The 20,600-nt window shown below is 34.6% G+C and overlaps 1 protein-coding gene across 1 annotated transcript in view; it reads right to left on the bottom strand.

The window, feature by feature from the left end:
• Positions 1–20,600, bottom strand: part of PHF14 (PHD finger protein 14) — a 158,420-nt gene that overhangs the window by 87,511 nt on the left and 50,309 nt on the right. The window contains exons 14-16 of the mRNA XM_054060246.1: positions 18,027–18,195; positions 9,855–9,905; positions 9,587–9,708 (exon numbers count right to left, since the gene is read on the bottom strand). Coding sequence (XP_053916221.1) covers positions 9,587–9,708; positions 9,855–9,905; positions 18,027–18,195 — 342 coding nt within the window. The remainder of the gene's footprint in view (positions 1–9,586; positions 9,709–9,854; positions 9,906–18,026; positions 18,196–20,600) is intronic.

Genomic DNA, 20,600 nt, shown 5'->3' on the forward strand with positions numbered 1-20,600 from the left:
GTCTCTCTGACTGCTAATTAGAAAGGATGCTTTACTGAATTATCATAGTTGGTATGCAATTACTGCAAAGCACCAATGCAGTTTAACCTTACAGAACAAGGTGTTCAATATTGATGCTGGAGATACGTACATTTCCCTTTCCCCAAACCCAGTAAAATCCAACGTCAGAAACAATGTACATCTAGAAGGCTTAGTTTTTCTCTTTAAAAAAGAATACATATTTCTGTAATAGAATTCAAATGCTTGACCACCCTTCCTCTATATTCCTAGCCTAACTTTTGTTTCTTTTTAATAAAAAAAGGGGAAAGTCAGCAAAACAAAATGTCACCATTAAATCATTTCACAACATTTTGTGTCAGAAACGTAATGGAAAATGTGCACATCATGGGAAAGGTTACTGTTCTCCCAGAACATCTTTGCACTTGGTTCAGAGCTCATCCCTCTACATAACTGAGCATGCACTACTTATGGCTGCTCTCCCTGGGCTTAATTTGGCAGCTGAAGGATTGTGGCATTTTCAGGAAACCACACTGCAGTGATTTTAGTGGCTACCCAGCTGAAAGTGAGATGTTATGATTTAAAATAATTACTCTGTTTATGTGCAATGGTAAAAGTCAGTTACTACACCATATTCCAATGTCAGCTTATAATTTACTGTGTATTTGCCTAATATGGCATCACATCAGATTTCAAAGTCAGAATTAGAGGGGTTCATTGTTCCTCTCCTCAACAGTAAGTACATGTGATACAATAGCATTACTATACTTGGTGTAACTGACAATATAGTGCGGGGCAGGGGAGGAACTGAAAACAAAAATTCAGTTCAGTCCGTTAATCGAAGAACTCCAAATAATTTACGCTTGACCTTTGCATTGTTACAACCAGTGATATGAAAAAGGAAGCAGATCCATATTAGTCTCTCCTGAATGCTTTTAGGTATTCTTGGAGAAAATATATGCTTTTTTTTTCTTGCATGCCCTTTCCACAGCCTTTCTTCTCAAAACTAAGTGAAGTCACTAGGCATTTCTCAAGGTGAAGTGAGAAACGGGCTTAAAAATTTAGCTGTAAACATATTCAAGAGCATGGCAAAATTCTTAAATTGAGTTTTTCTCATCTCCACAGGACAACAATAAAATAAAAAGACACTAAGTCAAACAGCAGATACTGAAAAAAATCCATGCAAGGGTAAATGTTTAGGAAATAAGCCTGAAGGAGAAGAATGAGGTGGTTATAAGCAGTGAAGTGCTACCTGAAATTTTCAGTGACACTGAATTCCTGTCTCAATATGGAATCTTGGTTTTGGCATTTAAATGGCCTGAAGCAAATCAAATACAAGAAATTAATTTTATTGACATAAGGATGTAAAGGAATAACACAAAATATAGATAATAATAACAATCTAAGCTATTCTAAAGGAGAAATCTGTTCTATCTGACCGTAAAACAAAAAAATCTGAATTTAACCTTGGATATAGTACAAACTTTAAAACAAAACAAAATAAAACCAAATAAAAATATAAAATTGTGAAAAAGAGAACAACAAAATTAATGATAAGGCAAAAAAATATGAAAACAATAGAATTCTATTTTACAAATTCCTAAGATTTGCTTACACAAGAACAATTACCTTAGTCTTGATTATTCAATCTGTAATTTCAATGGCCACTTCAACAGGGAACTAAAGTAAGGCAAGTGACAGTAGACAAATGAAAAATCTAGTGGACATCAAAATTAAGCTGAAATACAGGAACCACAAATAAAAACTGCAACTCTATTTCTTCCTCCCAAAACCAATTACATTCTATAAAAAAAAATATTAATTTTCACCATTCTCAAATTATCTATTTAGATCTTATTGCATGCAAATTATTTCAGCTACCTCAAAACAAAGCTCAATAATAAAACTGAATTTCTCCTGTAACTTACACTGCAAAAACCGAAATCTTTCCCAAATATATCTTAACGAAGAGGTATTATGAGAAGACCTTTCTTTTTTTCTCCATTTTTCACTGTTTATGTTTATGCAAGTATGGTCTCCAGAAAGAAGCTCTGAAAAATCTTTAGGTTAACAACTCTTTAGCCTAGAAGAACAACAGCATCCCATATACACAGATCATCTTTAATCATTAATTATTTATTAAGAGGCACCTCACTCAATGACTGCTTTATCTAAAGAACTCATTATGTATAGCAAAGATAATTATGACATCCTCAGCATCATTTGTATTTTTTATTTTATAAATTCTTCTGAATCCTAGGAGTTATAAAAGATAAAAAGGCGCACAGGTCCCTGATGCATGTCATTTCCTAAGGCAACAAAACCCACATATACCTTCAAACACATAGCTGTTTTACGAACAAATGACAACGGCCAAATATAGTTTCAAGTGGTAATGTACAAACCCACGATTGCTGCACAGATTTGATCAAACAATTGTAAGCAAAGGAGAGAAAACGATAACTATTCTAAAAATTCACTGATTATAAAAGGTAAAATACTACTTGTTATTAGAAAGCAAAGTATTCCCGCAGAAAGAATTGCTTGAAATTATAATTTACAGGTGGTTATCTTGTTAACTATTTCTGAGTTTATCACACTGGTAGACAAGCTTTTTGGATCGGTAGACTTTTAATATCAGTACTGAGAACTACTGACAATTAAACGCATGAACCACAACGCTCATGAAGAGTTCATAAACTTCTACTGTTCACAAAAGTTCTACTGAATAAAGCACACAAGAGTCATTGCTCTACGACTGTGAAAAGACCTAGTTTTAACCTTCAATGAGGTTTGACTGGTAGTTCACGAACAGTCCAGGAAATAACAAAGAAAAAGATGTGGTGATGCACACACTGCTCCCTCCCAATCACGCAGTAAGAGGAACACTAGTAACCCTTGTCAGATAACTCGATGACACTCTAGCTGGGTTTTAGAACTTTCCTAACTCTGGAGAGAGACTAACATGCATTTCTTCCTCTCTTTTAGATACTTAAAAAAATTACACTTCTTCACAATGGTTTAGCAGGAAATAACATTAAATACCAAAGAAAAAAAGGAAATTCACATAAATCCTACCCACCTATTTCCTGGGGGAAAACAAACAAACATCCTTTGCTGCATCTGCATTTGATCAGAAAGCCCAGGTAGGCAGAATAACCTTTCATGCAGTTTAACTCTTTTTCAAAATTGAGGCTCAACACTAAGATTTACACAAAAAATAACATTAGATGGTCCTGTGTCTAGTCCTGTGACGTTCCCAGTCTGGTTTTCCCAATTCTGGTAATGCAGAATTGAAAGGAAACAAGTCTTTTAATCACAGCAAAATCACAGTATTTGCAAAACTTCAGTTTTGGATCACCTCAAGAGTCCACCGCGCAGAGAGACAGTAACACTTCACATGTCTAGGTACGTGTGACTTTAGGCAGCCAGGGAGCCCAAATGCAAACATCCTTAGCACTTTGCTTCTAGAGAAGCCCTGAATGACGGCAGTATGAGTCTTGCTACCAGACCTATGCCTGGCTTCTAGGTACTTTGCAAGAGAGCTTCACAATGCCTGCAGCTTTTTCTAAATGTCTGCCCTAGCACACGAAGCTACTGAAAATGAAATATCTGTGGTATTTTACAGTAAAACGCAACGCAGCATAGGCAATGCAGTTTGAATAAAGTCCTCTGTGAATAAAAATGTGAATTTGTCATTGTAGGTATAATCTTGCTATCTAGGGTAAAAAGAAACAATTTTTAAAAGACAATAAGATAAGGTAAGTTACTTGAAAAATGCTCCAACAGGTAACTAAAGCAATTAAAAAAAATAATATGCAGAATTAATCCTGGTAAATTGCATTGCAGAAATAAACTACACAATTGAATGTTAAGTTTCCTTTCATTCAAGTAGTTCATTCCAATAAAAAAATGCATTTGTAATCCTCTGTAAAACATAAGATTGTTGCAAGTAGTGGTTGAATTAACTAACATTTTCCTTGTGATTAATCCCTACATTAGCAGCCTTAAATTTCTAAAACTACTGTAAATCATAAGATTTCAACTGCTATGATGGATTGTTAATTTTGTTGCAGTGCATTTAAAGTAATTAATAATTAATGTTCTTGTTCTGGAATAAACATCAGCTCATGTAGGGCTTCAAAAATAGCAGCTAGCAGATAAGGAAGAAATCCTCAGCTTGAAGGCTGGCATGCCACTTTGCATGGAAATGTAAGAAGCAAAACCACAAAGATCAACCTATACAATACAAATACAATTAAGGAAATATGTTGAGTAGTAGTTTCATAGACAAAATTACCAGAGGATTTAGAAAACGCTGCCTAGAATATACTTTCAGTCAAAACCAGAATTAATGTAGATTACTTTGTGCAGCAAAGGGCTCAATCTTTATACAGTATGAATTCTTATTTGATACATACATTTGCAGCAGCAGAATTACAGATGTTTCATACATTCTAAAGATTTTTGTAAAATCATAGAATCATTTGGGTCAGAAGGGACCTTACAGATCATCTAGTTCCAACCCCTCTGCCAAGGGCAGGGACACTTTCCACTGGACCAGGCTGCTCAAAGCCTCATCCAGCCTGGTCGTGAACTTTTCCAGGGATGAAGCACCCAAAACTTCCCTGGGCAACTTGTTCCAGCGACTTGCAATCCTCACAGTAAAAAATTTCTTCCCAATATTGAATCTAATTCTACCCTTTTTCAGCTTAAAACCATTATCCCTTATCACTACAGTCCCTGATAAAGACTTCCTCCCCAGCTTTCCTGCAGGTCCCCTTTAAGTACCAAAAGGCTGCTATAAGGTCTCCCTGGAGCCTTCTCTTCTCAAGGCTAAACAAGCCCAACTCTCAGCCTACCATCACAGGGTAGGTGCTCCAGCCCTCTGATCATCTTCGTGGCCCTCCTCTGGACTCGCTCTAACAGATCCGTGTCCTGACTGTGCTGAGGACTCCAGAATTGAATGCGGTACTCCAAATGAGGTCTCACGAGAGCAGAGCAGAAGGGGAGAACCACCTTCCTTGACCTGCTGGCCACAATGCTTTTGATGTACCCCAGGATATGGTTGGCTTTCTGGGTTGCAGGTGCACAATGCCAACTCATGTTGAGCTTGTCACCCACCAACACTCCCAAGTCCCGCTCTTCAGGGTTGCTCTCAATACATTCTCCACCCAGTCTGCATTTATGCTTGGGACTGCCCTGACCCAACCCATGTGCATGACTTCGCACTTGGCCTTACTGAACTTCAAGAGGTTCACACAGGTCCACCTCTAGAGCCTGTCCAAGTCCCTCTGGATGGCATCCCTTTCCTTTAGGATGTCAACCACGCTGCACAGCTTGATGTCATCGCAAACTGACTGAGGGTACCCTCAATCCCATTGTCCATGTCTGCAACAAAGATGTTAAACAACACCAGTCCAAATATCAACCCTTGAGGAACACCACTCATCACTGGATTCCTCTTGGACATTGAGCTGTTGATCACAACTCTGAGTGCCATCATCCACTTCAGTTATAGTATGATTTAATGACTCAAAGTTACACCAAATCTTACACTCAATTTTAACGAAGAGTTTTTTCTTTAGTAAATACAACGCTGCATATGTTTTCTTCTTTCACTCTTCCTACTTTCTTCACTTTCCCCTTTCAGGCCTGCCTTGACAGACTGACTGCACATGCAGAACACTACACTTGCTTAAAATGTGAGCAAGTATATTGTGAAAAATAAATACTTTCCCAACTGCTTATTTCCTAGCAAATACCTGCATTAAAAATAAATACTGCATACATGCTTAATAATATGCTTTGCAGCTTTATGCCTTTCAAATACTTTATAACCAGCTTTCAAATTGTTTTCCAAAAATTCTATCCTGTATTCTTTCAAATACATGATCTTAGTCTATTTGACTAAGATCTCTGTAACGTTGAAGTAATAATTTCGTCTCCACCGCTGCAAATCAAACAAAATTGAAAATTCTAACTTATTTGACAATAAAGCAGAAAAATTCAATACACATAACTAAAATAATGTATTGCTGTGTGGTTGCTCTGAACTGCAGGATGAAGAAGTCAATGCTTTTTCAGAGATTTCTTTAACCTGGTCAAATATAATTTTGCCTCATACATAAACCATATTCTAATTTTACTCTGCTTTTCTCAACTCTAGTATTGAGATATCAATTTTACCTAAGGCATTATATACCTAAATATTACCCAAACATTTCTTAAAGGCAACAACTGAGGCTATAATATTATTATTTAAATAGCTGCAGTTGAGATCTGGATTATTTTTTGGGGAAGAGGCTGCTTCGTTAATAGTGAAGTCATGTAGAAGTCTTCCCTTGGAAGATTTTAAACTAGACTAGCTTGCAGATTCTTCTTTACAAAACTGTCCTGCATATTAAAATATTACACACAATTCATCATAATTTTTCCTTTTACCAAAATGGAATATACAGTAATACTGTGCTAGGAGCAGTTTCGTGTGTATAGTGGTGCAATCACTCATTCACTCCAGAGTATAGCACCAGATGGCAGGAAAGATTTACCTATTACATGTTGAGTCACCCGAAATATACTTAACTCACCCATGTTTCTCCTAAATATGGTTAAGTTCTATAGAACTATTTTTAAAGGTCTGCATCAGTGATTCACGACCACACAAAAAAAAAAAAAGAAAAAAAAAGATACTTATGAATCAAGCAATTCCTTTGCATGATCTATCATTCCAAGTGATTCCTGCAAGACTAATAAAGCACCCAGGAAATCTATTAAATGTCTAAACTACATAGAAATTCAGAAGACTCAACAAAATGGAACAAAAGAAAAGCATCATTACATAGCTGCTTTTTAAATCAAACAGTAGAAGCCGCCTCTGAAAACAAATATGTCCTTTAAAACTATTTCCTGAGTTTGTCAGAAAATTTATCTTGCATCAAGCTTCAGAAACTTCACGATATTTCAAAGCACATCTTCAAGCAAGTATTTTTCAGTATTTTCAACATTTGCTCACTCCTTAGAATTAAGCAGTACCCTCTGGTTTGACAATACTTCAGTTACAAGTTCATGTTACAAATCCCTTCACTGCACTCTTGGCTCTTTAAAAAAAGTGCAGTGTTTCTGTGCCATACATCAAACCTATCTGCATCAAATATAAAATATTAAAAGCCTTCTATATTTTACTATTGTTCCTCTCACAACCCAACTTCAGTCCAAGTGAGAAGATATTAAAAATCCACTTTTCTCTAATTACAGATATAACGTCCTTAAAGTCATTTATGTTACAAATCAGACTTTGCCTCATTTGATCAAAAGTTTTCAATTAACTTTTCACTGTTCAACTAATTTATAAATCTTGACTGTGCCAGTAACAAATTTTGTAAAAGGTAATAACTGTAGAGGTATTTAGTTCTTAATACTTACAGATGTATATAAAAGAATTTATAATAAACATTCACTGTAAAAAGCATATCACAAAAGGATCACAAGTCTGCAAGACTGATCCTTTTTTGTGGTCAAAACCTTAAACTTGCAGTTCCTGTACATGCTATACACTAAGTGGTCTACCTATATAATCCGATGTCAGTGACTAAAAAAGCACCATCTTGGCATGTCTGTAAAATACACATATGCCATATTAGCATATATAAAAGTAGGGAATGTGTCAGTGTGTTTTAGTCAAAAGCTAATAATTAAAAGCATTCTAACTTTAGTCACCTTTTTTTACTACAGAACTACAGCCACTAAGGCAAATTTCAGCCAATTAATGAACAATTATAATTTATCACAATGAAACTTATTTTTTTAGGAAGGATTTTAAACTCTTAAACAGGCAATTACTCTAAATTCATAATCTCTTTTAAAAACTAATAAGGAAAATATGGCAGAAGATTTAAAAAATATTTTTCAGAGAACTACGAACGAAGGATTAGAACACAGAAATCTCCATTTCTCCTCCCACGCAGAATTACTATTCTTTCAAAGCCTAATTAGGAGGATGGTTTATGGGAAAATTTGTTGGGTTTTGGCATACAGTATGCTTATTTTTGGCCCATCTAAGCCACTACTAAAATCTTATCATGTAGTAAACAAGACATACCACCATAGTTTTCTACCATATTTTTTAATCGCAACTTAAATATACAGCTTTTCATGGCATTTTTTCATCTTATCTTTTATGTCCTCAAATGTATTTAGAGAAAGCCTGAAGAAGAAAACTAATTCACTACCTTTTTTTACAGTAAATCACCACACATGTTGTGGGAAGGAATCCTGAGAGCAACAAAATGGTCTTCCTGCATGTTTTATTCCTTGCAAACAATAGGGCTGTAGAAAGCCCTTTATCTTGTTGTGTGCAGTTAAAAGCTGTTGCCATCAGTTCTCATCAACATAACTGTATTGGTAATCCCTACAACATCCCGCCTCTACTTTGCAGTCTGGTACTGGGCAGGAACTAGGAGTACTTACCAGTAGCAAATTGCCTATCTAAGTGAGCAGTTACTGACGGCACCTGCCTCCAGCTGGAAATAAGAATACAATCTGACACACAACCCTTGAAGTTCTATCAACTTCTACAGTAAATCTCATGCTGTAACTGATCTTAAAATCAGCTAGTCTCAGAACAAGACATCTGTAACTGGGACACACCCTGATTCTAAAGCTATGTGTTGCTTGCAGGTATCACGAATTTTGAATTTTCCTATTACTCTGATTCCTTTCAATATATTAAAAGATGTATTTTGGAATAATCCTTCCAGCTAAAACCAACAATTATATCCCAGCTAAAGCAGAGACCTTATCCAGAAAAATCTAGTCGAGGCATACTGTACTTGAACGCAACACTACGTTTTACCTGAACTTATTATGAGGTCTTTTTAATGAAAGCTCCGTACATTCAGTTAAGATCTGCTTTCTGGTTGCTAAGCTCTGTTACCGTTCTTTAAAGAATTGTGCAGTTTCTACAGCCTTGCAAAGAGGCCACAACGCCAGCCTCTAAAGTCAAAATCAGCAGAAGTTGTGGTCAACAGCAGCTATTCAATGGCAGCTATTCTACACCCTAATTAGATTTCTGTACCTACTTACACACCATGCAACAGCTTTTTTTTTTTTAACTTTTCAGATAAAAAGCATTATTATCAAATCCTTTCATGATTTGCATTAATGGCAGTAGCATTAATACATTTTTAAAAACAAATTCCTCATAATCCACATTACAGTTCATAAAATCATTAATGATACTAATTTAATTATTTTTAGGATGCTTCTGTAGCTTTAATATCATTAAACTGCTGGTTTGTTTATCTTTCTGACCTGCTCTAAAATTCACTGACAATTCACCCTGACAAGAGAAAATTCATTCTCTTGCGTTAGAAAAACAGATTATCTTAGTTATTAACACCTTAATCTACAGTGTAAATGTGCCTGGCAGGCCAATCAGTGAATAAAGTCAGTATTTCTGATGCAATATTTCCCCTAAATTAAGTTTTTGTTTGTTTGTTTGTTTTAGAAAGCATATTTTCTTCCTTATAATCATGATGACGAAGCGATGAAGAATTAATTCCTCATAAGGTCCAAGCATCAAACCTACCTGACTAGATTTTCATTGTCTCCGGTCCCTTTGCAGGTAGCACATTCAGTCCTTAAATCCTCCGACTTGGGCTTCTTTTGTAGAACGGACTGTCTTTGTCTTCTTTCTCTGGGAATCCGCTCCTATCATAGCAGAAGGCAAAAGAAAGGAACAGGGAGGGAAAAGAGGGAAGGAAAGCAAATATATTCAATTATAGCACTGAAAGTAACACTTCAGCCCAAAGTTTAATATTTTTGTGAAACTGTTAAACAAAACACTATATTCCAACCTCAGGTTTTTCTTCTTCAGGCACAAAGCTTCGTTTCCGTCCTCTAGTTCTCTAAAAGAAAATATATTTAAAATTCAATATTAGGCAACGGAATGTTTTTGACATTTATTATTCATAACAACAACAAAATCGTACCACAGGAAGTAATTTAAAGCACTAAGTATGGAACCACTGCAATACAACTACAATAACTGATGTTACAAAACTAGCTTGTCTTTTGCATATAAATCTACAGAACTAGCCAAAAAGTAAACATGGAGCCTTATTGTAAAAAAGATTGCCACTGCAACTACAAATCTCTTACAGATTTTGCCCAATCTGCAAATTATGTATCTTAATATTGGGAAAATTGATATGAACAGGAGGTATTATAGTAAACTGCTTGAGCACGTAGAAGTGCACGACAACAGATGAGTAAGATAAGCAACTGGATTAAAAAAAAATCAAAATTAAAAAACTTTATCAAAACAGAAGCAGAAAATAACTCTTAAAGCTTCTGAGAAGTAAGCAGGAATTAAAGCTTTCAGACTAAAGCTTAACATAATGGGTATAAGGCAGATGCTCATAAAGCTGACCAACTTTTGAATGGCATACAACAGATGGAGTGAGTAATACAAAAAGTGGAAATTATTTCCATATTGCAGTTGGCCAAAACACCTGAAGAACCACAAAGTGGAGAAAAAGGTTTCCATCGATGGCAACAGCAAACACCATTGGTTTACAAGCATCTCTAAGTTACTACACGCAACTCATACAAGCCCAGTTTCAGTCACTATGTTTTTATATCTGGAATAGTAGCATTATAAGCTGCATGCATTAAATAACTGCCACAAACTGACAATATCACACACACTCTTGCTTGTTTAACAAGGAAAGAAAATTAGAAGCAATGCAGAAGGAAATGAAAAACATCAGAGACTACTCCTCTAGCTCAAGTCTGAGACTTTTACCCTAAAGTAAACAAGCAAACAAACAAATTTTAGATAACCTGTTTTTTTCTGTGATGAAAGCATTCCCTTAGGAAGTAATTCATCATATAATAATAATAAAAAAAAAAAAAAAAACAAAACACAAAACACTGCCTACTTTATGACTTCTTAAAACTTCTTTTGAAGCAGCTAGTGTTCACCCCATAAAAAATAAAAAACAGCTGATAAAAAAATCTTAAGCCAGCTGATCACCACAAGCAGCCATAAATCCAATTCTGAAGAAGCGAAGAAGCTAGTAATACCATGTTTCTCCCGTATGGGATCCTTGTTGAAAGGGATTTACACTACTTTCAAATTAAGACTGTTGACTATTATAAATTGTTTTACACATTTATATATAATTATACTGCAAATAAATGTGCCACTTCAACACATCTATACTTCTCTACCTATGCAGACTTTGATCTGTGCATGCTAATAGCATACTGCTTGGGAAGGATTAGGCAAGATTTAACTCTGCAGTAGAAAGGAATATAGCAGAATAGAAAACTAGTCTATTTTGTGCCTCTTTAGAACACTTCAACTACCGCTGAGATTCTCTTCTACATTTTCCTAAAGATGACTTATAAAAAATTGAATAAACTATTTAATACACACAAATATTTACTATACATTTAATAATACAGTCATACTTCAGGTGTTCTACATTCCACAAGCCAAACAGTAGATACTCAAGTGATTTTCCTTTTTATCTTATGTCTACTTATAGTTGATACACTAATATTAATGATAAAATTCCACAGTTTTATCTTGTACCAAACTATGGTTCATTGAGATATATCACACACAAGAAACCTTCTAACCCTAATTACATCATTCATACAACCTTTAATATGTTCTTGTTAATGTAAATCTAAAGACAAAAAAGTTAAAAGAAATTGGTAAATATCAGAATGCTATGAAACCATTCCGAACAATGAGGTCATGGCAAAGAGTAGTTTCATTACAACAGAACAGAAGATGACTCTGATACAAAACATCAGCAGAGCAGAACACTCTCCAAATACAAAACTGGGAAAACTTACACTACTACCAAAAATGTAACCTAATAAAACCACTGTGCTAACAGTCAAGAGCATCTATAAGGCAAACTAGATTCTCAAAAGCCTGAGGGAAAAAAAAACCACCGGTTGAAATTGCACAGATAATGCTATCTCTCTTTCTTGTTAAACACAAACCATGACCATTTTGCTAAGATAGCAATTTTTAATCTTTGATGTCACCCAATACTTAGGAAGAGTTCGTGTTATAAATATCCTTTGTCAACGAAAAATTACAAATCAAGACAGTTGCAGAAAAATCCCTCTGACTTCCTTTGCTTTATTAAAAGACAGAAAAAAATATTCTATTGAGAGCACCACAGAGGCATAAAATTATTTAAATAAAGGTAAGGAAAGCTGTATAGACACCAGATGGCACACTCGCTCAATACAGATCAAAGTGAATACCTGAAATGTTATATATTACTACTATTCAAAATATATCTCTGGAATAATTATTTAATTTCCCAGAAAGCTGGCAGTAACAAAACCGGAACTGTCAGACAAAAAGAAACAGCAGTATATCAAAATATAATTATAAAGAGAAACAAGTCAACCATGAAGCTTAATTACAGAGAGTTACGATTTTTTTTTAGTTTCCATTTTATTGAGATCCTTTACTTCCTAGAAAAGCAAGAATTTTGCAACAATCCTGCTGTCAGGCTGTACTATCACTGAATCTGGCAATGAACCTGAAACTACTGTTTCTAAGATGTAAAACTGTAACAGAATTTGAGAAGTAGCAGGATTGCTTTCTATCCTTTTTAACACTAACATCCTCCAAAGTGCACACATTTGGAGAATTGAAAAAGAAGTAGGGCAAAAAGGCCAGAAGTCAATTTGCAAATGTTGCTAAACCAAGTGATTCTCTTCTAGAAAAATGAACTTAAATGCCCTTAATCACTCAAGTGATAGAGAAGATAGTTACCTTTACTTACAGAGATATAGATATTTACTCCATTGGACTACCATTTGGAATTATGCCCATCTCTTCATGTCTTTGGTACATGAAAAAGAAGCGAACTTTTACCTTCTTTTTTTTTCCCCTCTTTCTTAAAAAAGAAACCAACCAACACAATACCCAAACACCAAATAAAAACCAAAACAAACACAATACTCTGATACACTCCGTTCTCTTCAAGCACTGCGGAAGAGCTGCAGTAATTTAACTTACTTTCCTCCTTTCTGAATTTGAGCATTCTATACTATCATGCATCCCCTTTTTTGGCAGGCTTATGGATCTAGCTTTTTTATGTTTGTATTACTGTGTTAGACTAAGCTGAGCTTTTACACTCAGTGTTTGAAAACTACGTTTAAAAAAGCAGAGTAAATCCTGGTTTTTTGTACTTGTGCACTACTGTTCAGTTGTCAACAATTTCTTTTAAATTGAATATGTTGAAGACACTACTATTAGGCAGTTGCTTTAAAAGTTCTTCCAGGTACTTATTTAGAAGTAATTTTTAAATAGTTGACCAAGCACTGAACATGCTAATTGAAATGATGACTAACAAGTATAGGTAAGTGGTTTAAAATTATTTGCTATTTTTATGAAATACTGAAACCTACACTCAAATTGGAATTGAGGTTCTGTTTTCCTATTGTATCCGTCTGTTATTCAAACCTTTTATCTATGACATCACATAATTAAGTTACACACAATAGATGTTTGGAAAGCACTTCGGTGGAAATGCTCCAGTTAAATAAAAGATAACAGTCGTGTTTATCTTCTAATATACTTGGTAAGAAAAAAAAAGTAATCATTTCTCTACTATCTTTTCCTATTTGAAACAAAAGCAAGAAATAATGATTCATTCTAAATCACTGTGCTAAAAACAGTTTGCAGGTGCTTGGGTAGTCTTTTTTTATTATTATTTTTTAAACTAATATACTCAGACAATAGCCCATCAGACACAGATTTGTTTTCTTCCATGTTCCAAAGAAAGAATTATTAGCCAACACTATGCTGTTCCTTCTCCAAAATAGACCTTTTACTGCTAAGCAGGAAAATTACCGTCTCTTTATCTGGATTTTATGCAATGTAATAATAAAAAAGAAGCCATGAGATTTTCAGGTTTTAGGTAATAAACATAATCTCAGTATCAGAACTTCTGAAGTTTTTAATTAAATCCCTCAACTAAAAAAGTTCCCAAAAAAGCTTGTTTCACCTTTATAATACTGAGTAGATAATTCCTTTTCAATAAAAAGGAACCAAAAATGGAATTTCCACACCAAAAAATATCACCCTCCAATACATTCATTAAAAGTACCCGGATTTGACAGCAATTTTTTGGAGGATGAAATATTGAACACCACAAACACTACTGGAGTTCAAAGGATACACTGGAATTAAGGGCTACATTGGAATTACAGGAAAACACAACCCCTACTATGTCTTACAGCACATTAGTAGCCAAAGTGGTACAATATTGCTTTAGAAGATGTGCAAGTATGTGACATTTCTTAAAAAAAACCCAACCCATTGCACTTTCAGACAACAGCACAGAGAGTAGGTAAATTAATGAAATTTTAAAGAAATGCACTGACATTTACTGAAGAGATGTTTTTTTTTTCAAGGGATAGGAGAACACATTTCGCAAAAACATGACATCAGAGTAACAAAACTATTTTAGCCATAACATCCTAGATCAAAAATAATCTGTGTGGCTTGTTTTGAATTGAGGATACCAAAGGAAGTTGGTAATTTGTTAAAAGCTTTTTTTTTTTTTGTAAAGATGGATTATCTCATGAAGGCTCTGAAAAACTGAGCATATATAGTTGAGTAGATGAAAGGCATTCACTCAACTTCGTACTGCAAAGCACTATCTATATCACTTTACAGATTTTTATTCCAAATAAACTATTGTGATACTTACAGAAATATGATGTTGGAATTATGAAGTTTAAACTAGCTTTATTTAAAACCTGTGAAGTGTTATACACCAAAATTCAGAAAATTGTTTAAAAGATTGCTAAATGTGGCTTGAATCGTATAAGTAAAAACAGCTAACTACATTCTGTCTACAATTACAGCCCTCATACAAAAGATTAAAATATAAAGGTCTAATGTCTTGTCCATTGACATTCTTTAATAATTTCTATAGACCCCGACTTAGAGTAGAATTCTGGTATGTTTAAATTTATACTTGTGCATAACTAGAGTGGATGAGAAACAATGGTAAAATTACAAATACTTTTAGAAAGGTCTTTTACACTTCACAGTACACCCCAAGCAGACAGAAATCAGGAAAAAGAATTATTATGGATAAGGAAAAAAGCAATTATCCATGGAAGTGGGTATCCTTTATCATCTCTGAAATCAGTGGTAACAATTTCAAGCGGGACAAGTTGATCATAAAATATCAATTCTGAAAGTACAATTTAACATTATTTTCTTTTTCATATACATACCATAAAAGCTTAGTTAACCATATGCGTTTTTATAAAGTGTCTTACAGATACCAGTTACTGTCATCGTTAACATCTAATGTAACTTTACGAAAATAAAATATTACGGCTTACCCACAATTTCTGTCAACAAAGTAATGAAGAGTTAACTATGATAAACCACTACAATTAAATCCAAGCATGTAAGATGCATTCTGTTCTCTTAGGTACGTGGTAAGAAAATCCCTGAACTTCTTTCAGTTCTATCAATTCAAGACAGATTTATGCAAAACAAATAGAAATTCCCTTAAGAGCAACAGATACACAATTTAACAGTTCTGTAATTGCACTTCTTGATTGTAACTGTAAGCAAAGCTGATTACAAGCTGTCAGCTAAGCAGGCTTGCCAATGCCTTCCAAAACAAAACTAGATCAAATAAAACATGCCTAGAGACAGAGTACACTGAGAATAGAGGATTGTGAACTAAGTATATTTCAAAATAGTTATTTTTTTCTTCTTTATTTTAATATATTTTCAAGGATTTCAGCAGTGAGTACACAAGGTACAGAACAGGTATTTAGTCATCACTATTGAAGTACATCACATAAGACATTCCCCATGTAGTCAGACTCATGCAAACTTCATATGAGAAGTTGTTCAAAAGTAAGTTTTTTCCTCTCAAATACACAGACCTAATGAATTAAAAAGTATTCTCTTCCTAAAAAAACCCAATTCAAAACAAACAAACAACAACAACAACTTACACCAGCTTTCCTGGTTTTATAGCAAAGGTAAATGGGAATCCCATACCATCAGGAAGTATTAAGTTTTCAGAGGTCTGTTATGTTCATTTTGTTATACAGCCTAAGTGCACCAGGGTCATGCAAGAGTTGAAACAAAGGAATTCAGCCAAGTTCAGAGAAAGATATCCAGCAGTTGCCAAGGGTGCAAACCTTCTATTCCAAGGTTAAGTAGAAGATAGCAGTAAATAAATAAATTTAAAAAAAAAAAAAAACACCAAAACAGAAAGAACAACCTTTCAGCTAAAAGAAAGCTAAGAGAGTGGGACAGCATTGAACGAGGAGCCCTCCCCACAGGACAGCAAAGAAGTTGCCTCGCAAATCTGTATATTCTGGAAAAGCACAGAACTGGAGAGAATTGAAAGAGAGCCTAAAAATTCAAGCCGAGGAACAAAGTCCGAGACTGATAGCAGTAGTCCACTCATAGTAAATTTAATCTCTTAGTTACATAGTACATGCCTTATATCACTCTGTTGTCTATTACTACTATGAAATGCCCTGCATGCAATACTTTTAATTCACTTAGGTCCCATAATCATGGTTCCCCAACCCCTAATACCACTATATTAGGTGTAAAAACAGGGAAGAGGAAAGACAGACAGATATAAGAAAACTGGAGAGGAGATGAAAGGGTTTGGTAAGCAAAAACACCAGGTAAGTCTTCTTCTGTATGAACAACAGCATGACAACAGTCCATTCAAGTTCCTCAGAGCTTTAAGAACCTACAGGTTCTTGCATATAGGGAAGAAGGGAACTTTGCCCCATGAGAAAAATTTCTCCCCTACAGAGGTTCTCAATTACCCACAAAACTTAATTTTGCATCATTCAAACTCTTGACAGTTTGAGCTAAATTAATCGTTTTGGCTTGAGTCACTCTTAAAGTTCCTAGTCACAGACCAGAAAAACTTGGTCTCCAAATATTGAGAAAAGTAATTAGAGTAAACAATTAAGGTTAGGTGAGGAAAATACTTGTTTAATCCTATCAGTGTATACTCAGAAGAGTTAAGTAAAGTATCTGCTAGTACAAGCATAAAAAGTCTGGAAAGCCCTCTGAGGAAAATAAAGTTTTGCTGCATGAGATATGAACTACGTCTAACCCTCAAATAAGAGGGTTTAAGTATTTCCCAACAGAGGAGTATACTGGAAGATGAACCACCAGTTTTTATGTAATTACTACTCACGTCCAAGGGTCAGGGAAACATTACTCATTCCCTAAACTGATACTTTTGATACTTTTATGTACATTTCATAAGTGATGTGTCGCACTCCACATAGAAAACCTTGTTTTATGAGCAAGCAGGAGAGCAAAATTTTGGAGATTAGAGTGATAGAGAAACACAACAGAATACAGTGATTAGTTTTCTACTTTTGAATGGAAGAAAGATGCTGAACCAGTTCAGGAAGCAAGAGTCTTTGCTTCCTGCCTCTAAAAACTATCCACCAGGAAAGTTTGAGAAAACATACAATGTCTAGTAAAACTAGGAGGCTAAATAAACTGAAATAATAGGGCCTTGTGATAGTCACAAAACATGCAGCCAGTCAGTAGGTTGCCTGTACATAAGAAAATGACTAATTACAATTGGCAATTAAATATATTTAAAACAGCATATGAGAACAAAGTGTTGTACTACTAAGATGAATAACTGTAAAGGCTAAGTTTAAGGGCAAACTGAATTTTCACTTTTTCTGCAATTAACAGAGGACTTTGTGAACCAGATAAAAGGAAAAGCTTGTACAGCTTTTTAGTTCAGTACTGTGTTTTCGCCATTTTTTTTTACAGTAGTAAAACTATATATTTAACACAAGTAATAAAGCATTAAATAGAGGGAAGGGAATATAGAACAAAAATAGAACATCAATCAAATTCAAATACTGCAGTTCAGGATGTCCAAAACATAAGTAATCTTAAACAAAATTATTACAACAACATGTGTAACAACTATTCAATCATCATTTACCGTATTTCTGATTGGAATTTTCTTCGGTTCTGGTGGCACATCCTGAGGAACAAATTTCACTGGTTCCTTAATCTGCCTCCTTGATCGTTTGGTCCCATCTGGTAAGGTTTCCATGGCGATATCAGCCTCCATATCACTGCTACCTGCCTGGTCACACTCTGAGCATTGCCTGCAAAGTGGAAGATTTTCTATTTAAAACAACAGTCAGAAAAGCAGAGAAGAAACATATCGAAGTGCTTGGGTTTAAAATAAATTCAAGAGTCAAGAAATCCAGCGGACAAGTCTCTCAAATACTTATTTTAAGGAACTAAGCAAAAAACATGCCAATTTCCTTATTTGCTAGGGTTTTTTTAATGACAGTTATTAAAAGTTCGATTGATTCTTTGATCAATCTTTGATTCTGAAACTAGGATTTTAATCTTCAAGAAAGATGTACCCTATTTCACCATTTGTATCCTACAACACAACCATTTTAATGGTGCCCACTGATCTGTAATCTATTTATTATTGTAAATGCTGCTGCAGTTCAATGTTTACAATTACATTCTGCTGAATTCGTTCTGATGAGAGCACTCTTTAGTGGCGGGGATTTAGAAGAAATGCCTGTTATGAAAATCAATTTTATTATGTATTTTCTAAGGGAGTAGGTTTTAAATGTGAAAAAAATGGATACAAGGCAATTAAAGATACAGAAGCTGTAGACATACATAAACAAACTTTGAACACCTAGATAAAAAAAAAAAAAAAAGCCTGTTGAGCTTTAGAAAAAGTACAAAACCCACAATCATAACTTCAAAAGTGAGCAGATGCTCAGGTAATGCTATTACCAAGCTCCATGACAGAATTAACAAGATGGGAAGTCATCAAGTTTTGTTCTCATTTGCAGAAACTACTCATCTAATGCACAGTCATAAATGTGGATGTTAACTAAAATAAGTTAAAGAAAAATTAAATATTATACCCACTGATAAGAGCTATCATTCTACTTCTCGTGTTATAGTTCCAATTAAAAAAAAAAAACAAACAAACTAGAGATCCTTTCAAATTCCAATTCATCACTAGTCTCGTATTAAAAATGTTCCTTTATAATATCAACAAAAAAAATACTAACATTATGTTCTGCTTTTAATTGGCATTAACAAGGATACACACATTAAAATTATCTAAACAAATGAGCAAATTTGCTTTTGAAAGAGACAAACAAAAACCATGTATTTAATTATTTGAAGTCAAACGTTAATACACAATTGTGACAGGAAGGCATACTCATCCCATAACTAAACAAAAGCACAAAGTCATTTATGCACGTTGTGTTGGAGCTGGTTTCCTCATATGTACATGTTTGATAGGAACAGTTTTTCTTATAGGAACTTCAGTAACATCTAACATAATATCAACTCCATCAATGTGCCATGTTTTCTAATTCTTTCAAACTAATTCAAGCAACGTAATCTCAGATCTCCCGTGGCTATAGAGAAGATAACAGGTGTCATCATGATCTGTAAAACAGACCAGTGGCTACCAAGTCAAAATACAGGGGATCTAGTCCTGTATTGGGTAACTTAACAGTTTAACCTTGGCTAAATTAACATCTTTCTCCTTCAACGTTTCCTTATGCAAAATTAAGATAATTGTGTCTACATTATAATGTTACAAATATCAATCGCTTCTCACCTCTGAAGCAATTGAGACCACTAGAAATAGGATTATGCCAGTGCTACAAGAATCTGCTGGTCTAGAAAAAACAGTGGTACAGTGTACACTGCAGGAGCCCAACAGTGTCTCCCCTCTCTCATATACACATGGAGACTTCATTAGTGGTGAAAACAAGAGGAAGTCAGCTTATGTAGGTTTTTTATACTTTGCAAATAGTTTTGGGCCAGCTTACACGTATATAACACTCAATTCTTCCTCCTCTGTACAAACCTCAGTTTGCTACAGACACAGTACCTCTTAACATTTTTAGGCCTCTTCAGGATACTAAAATATAAAATCAATTAAAAAATATAATAATTTTCATAAAATGCTAGTTTTTACAGCTCTGTGTTTACAGAAATTCGTATGCCTAAACACACACAAATATATATACACATGCACTTAAGCAAATAAACAAAAGCACACATATCAAACTACCCTTATTGTAAGATTTTATGGAGAAAGGCTCTCCAATGATGCAATAGGAGAGAGAAGCTTTAGAGATAACAGCATTACCTCAGAATTTCATGTGTCTGCAAAAGCACAATATGATGGCCGGGAGGGGTGGGTGTACCACAGAAAAAAACTTCACAAATATACCAAAGGTGAGGGAAAAAGTTACAAACATGAACTTAGTAGCAGCCTACTGATTTACTGGAATAGCTTCTAAAGTTACAGGCAACCACAACTTATCAACGCTATTATAAAACAGTCAAGCTTCAAGTATAAAGTCGTTTGATTATAAAGTAGTTTGATTGTTAGCTCCCATGGGGCCCACAGGAAAGCTATTACAGACACAATTCTCTGACTCGGAAACAATGTCCCGACTTTCAGCTCATATCATGGTTTATTTCAACATGACTCTTGAATTTAAAAGAA

Source organism: Cuculus canorus, chromosome 2 (assembly GCF_017976375.1).
Source record: "Cuculus canorus isolate bCucCan1 chromosome 2, bCucCan1.pri, whole genome shotgun sequence".
Classification (NCBI taxonomy): domain Eukaryota; kingdom Metazoa; phylum Chordata; class Aves; order Cuculiformes; family Cuculidae; genus Cuculus; species Cuculus canorus.